At 36.0% G+C, this 5,872-nt stretch overlaps 1 protein-coding gene across 1 annotated transcript in view; it reads right to left on the bottom strand.

The window, feature by feature from the left end:
• The window catches only part of sft2d1 (SFT2 domain containing 1), a 13,548-nt gene extending 8,022 nt beyond the window's left edge, over positions 1–5,526 (bottom strand). The window contains exons 1-6 of the mRNA XM_015042595.1: positions 5,060–5,526; positions 4,479–4,565; positions 3,184–3,269; positions 721–802; positions 396–431; positions 228–286 (exon numbers count right to left, since the gene is read on the bottom strand). Of these exons, the coding sequence (XP_014898081.1) occupies positions 228–286; positions 396–431; positions 721–802; positions 3,184–3,269; positions 4,479–4,565; positions 5,060–5,125 (416 nt within the window). The 5' untranslated portion in view covers positions 5,126–5,526. The remainder of the gene's footprint in view (positions 1–227; positions 287–395; positions 432–720; positions 803–3,183; positions 3,270–4,478; positions 4,566–5,059) is intronic.
• Positions 5,527–5,872: the final 346 nt, after the last annotated feature.

Below are 5,872 nucleotides of genomic sequence, written 5' to 3'. Positions count from 1 at the left end.
TTATTATTTTAAAATAAACCGATTAATACTGACTCGAAGGCTCACAAATTAATTTCTATACCGTCTTTAGAGATAGAAGTGGTAGAAATGATAAATTATATGGATGGACGGATGAAAAATTGCATGGCTTAAACAAAAGTTTTGGACATTTAGTTCAAGTAAATTCAGACAGACCAAAGTTTGTTCTGATAAAAAACAGCTGAGACCAAACTGAAGGTCAGTCTTACCAGGTCATTGCCAAAAACTGCAGAATACAGAAGATGATTGCCAGTCCCTTTTTATGCCACTGTAAAACATAAATGTGTTAAAATAACAGTTTCAGTGAGACAAATAAAGAGATCTGTATGGTTTTTTTGTTGTTGTTTTTTTTTTATCTAAGTGTGCTGAAATCTCACCCAAAACACTGCACAAAGTGTTAAGACAAAGCAGAGCTGGTGGGAGGAGAATACAAACAATCATCACTTTGTTTTACATTTACAGGAAAAGTAAACTTCAACACACAAAATCTACTAAGAGAAAGTAGCCGCATTGTAAAACAGATGTTATTTGCTACAGCAAATTGTTAACCGTTCCAAAAAAGATCACAAGATAATAACCAGAGAACCATTAATAAACTTTGACCTACTAAACACAAAATGGATATTATTGCTACATAGTGTCAATATACCGAAACATATCCATTTTATTGGATAAAACCAAGGAGCAAAAGTGGATATTTACCAGCATAATAATGGTTGCTATGAGTCTTGTTGGTTCAAACATCCTCTTCAGTTGTTTTAATGGTCCCATCAAGAAACATGTGCTTTAAAAATACAAAAAAAAAAGACATGTCTGCTGTTAATATGAAGCACAATAATGAAAAGGAACATTGTGTAAAGTTTACTTTTTAATTTGACAAAATAAGGCAGCACACATTTTCTCCCTCCAGCCCAACACAGTTACCATGTGTTGGTAACACATGGTAACTTTCAGATCCAAAAAATAAAACATCCACACTCTATAGGACTGTAATCACAAACATTGGTAAATAATCATATTACATCATGAAGGATGACAAAATGTGGACGATCTGCCAAAAGTGACAGATTGTTGGATCTCTACGTGAGGCATTGTGATTTATGGCCGGTTTCCTTATGGCTCGAAAACCACTGGAAAACTCAGATTGTTACAGAAGTTTTAAGATGATTTTCTATCATCTTAAACACTGATGTCAGCTGCAAAGAGGCAGTATAAAGACTGTATTGGTCGCTGCAGCTTTTTGACTGTGTGAAGCAGAGAATAGTTCTCTCACACCGACGCCAATGTAGGAAAAAGCTGAGCGTAAAACTGGAAGATCATATAACGCTAGCATAGGGTGACACCGATTAAAACTTTTATCGTATTTCGTTGTATTTATTGCAATAATGATAAAAGTGACAAAAAAGTATTTACAACTTCTTTACAGTCTCTTTTAGACAAAGTATTTGTGTGACTGCATGTGTCTTAGGGCTGCACAATATACTGTATTTTACAAAGAAATTATTATCACAATATTCTTCAAGACACCAGTCTTAAATAAAAAAAAAAATTAAATCATAAAAAAAGCACTTGGTAACTACATTTCATTACATATTACAAATATTTATTGGCACCGTCATGGAGCTAACGAGATCAAAATGAACAATCCTGAAAATACTGTCAGTTTTGAAGTTTTTCAAACTTCATAAATTGGAATATACCGTTTGCTACAATGAATTATAATTCCTATCGCAACAGAAAAAAACTTCACAAAAGATGGTGAATGATACTAAAAATGGCCGCCCCTAAGTTTTCCTTAAATAATTATTTGTCCACGCAAGATTTACTGGAGCCTCAAGCAAACAAGTTATCATCGAATGATCAACAAGGCATATCAAAACAGAGAAAACAAGCCAAACTCAACGCAAGTGTGATGCTTACTGAAGACTTTATAAGCCATATAATCTGTAATGGAGACTTTGTTAAACATATTAAGATTTGTAGCTTAAGGTGAATTCCTGTCTAAACATTACATAATTTTTAATTTATATGTGAAGTTTTTATTTTGAAATTTAATTAATTAGCATTAACCAAAACATTTATAGTTTAATGCAGCTCTTAAGCCAAGTTTCTAAAAAGTTAACTGGGTTACAAAAATTCATTAAATGGTTGAAAAAGTACTTTTTTTAAAGGCGATATCCAAAAGAACGATTAACTTTATGTACATGCCTGCAGGAGCTTGTTGTTGGGAAAAGCATTTTCTCAACTGAACTCGATTCTTGACCGGAAGACTATGAAAGTGGTTCACGTGTAAAAATGTCTCGTGCTAATTAAGCACAAAGATAATAACTCAATTTTTTCTTTCCAAGAACTGAGAAATTTCTCCCATATGCCACAAGACGAAAAATACTCTAAAATAAGCACACACACACACTATCAGTATGACTAACATTAAATGGTTTGTCCAAAGGGTTCAATTTAACTCAACATGCTGCAGTAATTATGGGTTCGGCGCTTCCTGTCCATCAGCACGATGACGCAGTTAGAGCTGCCTTGCACATGATGGATGTTTTACGTCAGCGTAGTTAAAGAGACGAAGGCTTTCCCAACTGGTGAGGCACAGCTGAGTGGGTAGCAGGAATCACTTAGGTGTCACATCTGCTAGATGAGACATTAAGAGCATGTTGACGTAGACTGTGTAGACTGATCAGAAGAGAGGGTCTGCTGCCGTCTTTCCCTCGTTACTCCAACTGTTCAGTGTGACAGAGACACAATGTCCACGCACATGCTGCTCCTGCTTACTGACGGGAAGGACATCTGTTGTCTCCGAAATCTACGGCTGACTGTAAAAAGGACTGAGGCATTCACCCATAAATGGGGTTTGCTCAGATGAGAGGAAATGTTTTTATTCATCTGGTTTTCTACACATGAAGGAGAACTTTTATAAACATATTTTATTAAAAAAGAAAGAATTTAAAGCAGTAATTTAACTGTAAATCTCACCACAGGTGCGCTTTAAACTCAAAGTTTGATGGGATGAAAAAAAACTTACTTTCAAGTTTGTTTGTTTTTTCATCCCTACCATATATGAAATCTGAGCAAAAAAAAAAAATTGGCTAAACTTGCCATCAAGTGAAACAAGTCATGGTTTTAAATTGATATGCTCTGTTCCCTACAGCGCCTTACCTGGACAAAGCTGCAATATTTCCAAGTGTGTAGAAGACAGCAAAAAGCTTGATGCCGGAACCAGGAAGGAAGAGCAGTGCTGAACCCTGGGAAAAAGAAAACAGTAGAAAAATATCTGTGAGCTGCAGAGAATAACATCCTCACACATTCATTAGAGGTCAAAGGCAAAAGAACACAGTCATACTGCTGAATCAACAATTAATTATTAGATTATAACTTTTTGGTAACTTTGTAAGAATTTAACTAAGCTAAAAAATGTTTGGTGCAATTTATGAATTCACAGCAGCATGTACATATTATTATGTACATATCTACATCTAATGGACAACTACCCATAATGAAAACTAGGAAAACAGAGCAACTAAGCACAAACTTAATGTTAAATTTCCTTCAAGGTTTGTGCAGTAAGTTTAGATTTTTATAAATTAAAAATTGATAAAAAAATTTAATTTAGCAAAATCATTCATGCGTCTTGACTTTTTTCTTTAGTGTGTGACAAACATTTGTCAGTTCTTATAAATTGATATTTTATAGAGTCACATTTTATTGCAATTACAGCTGCAAATCTTTTGGGGTGTTTCTTGTGTTGAGCATGTAGAGAAAGACATTTGGCTTGATCTTCGCAGCATAATCGTTAGCCCCGTCAGACCGGATAGACAACCCACATGAATATAAAGTTTCAAGTCAAGTCACATTATCAACTAGATTTGGGTCTGGGCTTTGATTGGGCCATTTTAACATAACTCTGGCTGTGTATTTAAGGCTGAAAGATGAGCCAGTGAATTGCAACGTTAGTTTTCTATTACATATAGCATTTAGGTCAAAAAGTAAACAGTTGGTCTATCTAACCAGAACACCTTTGAATTTGCTACAAATATGTTTCTTTTTTTTGGAAAACTGCAAACATGGTTTTTGGGTTAGCTCTATTTAATAACTATATCACCAAGGCATCTGTTAGTTTAGATTTTTATTTAGTGATATTAGCATAAAGAGGATTGAGCATAAAACAAAGTGTAAAAGCATGTGAGAAACTATGCACTAACTTGTTAACTGCTTTTTGAGTCAGTGTGAATTATCACAATTAAGTGTGCGATACCAGACTTCCTCTATTATGAACCATATGCACCGACTGACTATGTCAAGGTATTTTAAGTATTAGTTCAGGTGTGAATCTCCAGTTAGTAAACAGCTGCCATTTTAGCAGATTTTAGTTTAAAGTAGAAAAAAAAAGGAACAGGAACTTGAAGATTATGTGCATTCTCTGTGTTTCCTCTCAGAGCTGCAGAGACACTCACGAGTATGGAGCATAGGATGCCTCCAGCAAAGCATATGACAAACCATTTCACCCTGGTGCTGAAGCTGAGAGAGCTGCCATCAAGAACCTGGTGAGAACAATGGGAGGAAGTCACAAGACAAGAGTAATGACCTACAGTGAGACCCGCAGGCTTTGCACGGATATTCAGTCATTCAGGCATTTTTACAGCTACAGAGCACACAGCGGCGCTGTTTTTCAAGAAAAGTCAGAGCAAATGTACAGGTTGTAAAGTAAAACTTTAGCTGGGATCAAAGTGAAACTAAGCAGCAACTTACCTTGTATCCTCTTAAATGTGAAAGCATGCAAAAGTGTAAACAAAATAGTTAGCATTGAGAGCTAACAAGAACATGGAAGCTAATTTAAAAGCAACATGACTTACAAATAATGTGGGAAATACGTATAACTAACGACTAAAAAGTAAGCATTAGCTGTTAAATTCATAAACCGCGAACAATAAGAAAGCTACATTATAAGAAATGCAGTGTTGATAACTCAAATTTAAATGTGCTGTCTGAGACAGGAAACCATACTTTCTGAACGGAGTTAGCATTAGCAGCTGACCTGTGCAGTTAGCCCGAGTTCTTCGTTATCCTCCCGGCCGCTCAACACACGTCGAAGCTTATCCATCGCTAAAACTCAAATGTGTAAACCTGTTAGGAGAAATATTCACGTCCTAATGTCCAAACTAAACACTGTCCGTCGGTACGTAATGACTGCTATCGCTGACATCAGTAGCATTACACACTTCCTGGCTTCCTGAACGTCTCCTCAACTAGCTGACCGGGGATCAGTTTAAAGAGAGTCATTATGAGACCTGTTTCCTCAAAGAAGTGTTTTGCTAACAGACCCCGGACCAGACGCTTACAGCAACTAAACGACACTTCCTCAGAGCTGTTTGCTGCTGTTTTTTCGTTGTGCTCGGGAGAATGACGGTGTTGCGAAAAACCTTCTTTAGATGAATTTGCGGGAAGTTTTTTTCAGTTTCGTCGAAAACTGTTCAGATAATGTAGTGACATGTTGTTGACCCTGCATAACCTACTGTTAAAAAACAAACAAACAAGCAAACAAAAAAAAAGCAACTCCCATTGTCACATACTACAAAAAAACGCCACACGTTTTAACATGTAACTTTTCACTTTTCACTAAATTATATGACGGTTGACAAAACTGACTAAGGTTATGCTTTCGCCTTTTCCATTGTCGCCATCTACTGGAGATGTTACGAAAGTAAAGCACCAACGACGGATACTCTTCTACTTCTTCCATGTTTACTGACAGTTTACAGATTTAGTGCAGTATCGCCATCTACTGGCGGCGTAATGCAGAAATTAAATTTCCTGTATCCCATATTTTTAATACGCTAAAATAACTTTA

The sequence above is a fragment of the Poecilia latipinna genome, unplaced genomic scaffold (genome assembly GCF_001443285.1).
Source record: "Poecilia latipinna isolate Pla-1442-1.1 unplaced genomic scaffold, P_latipinna-1.0 Scaffold596, whole genome shotgun sequence".
NCBI classification, from domain to species: domain Eukaryota; kingdom Metazoa; phylum Chordata; class Actinopteri; order Cyprinodontiformes; family Poeciliidae; genus Poecilia; species Poecilia latipinna.
The sequence above is the reverse complement of the archived record's forward strand: the minus strand, read 5'-3'. Positions and strand labels throughout refer to the sequence as shown.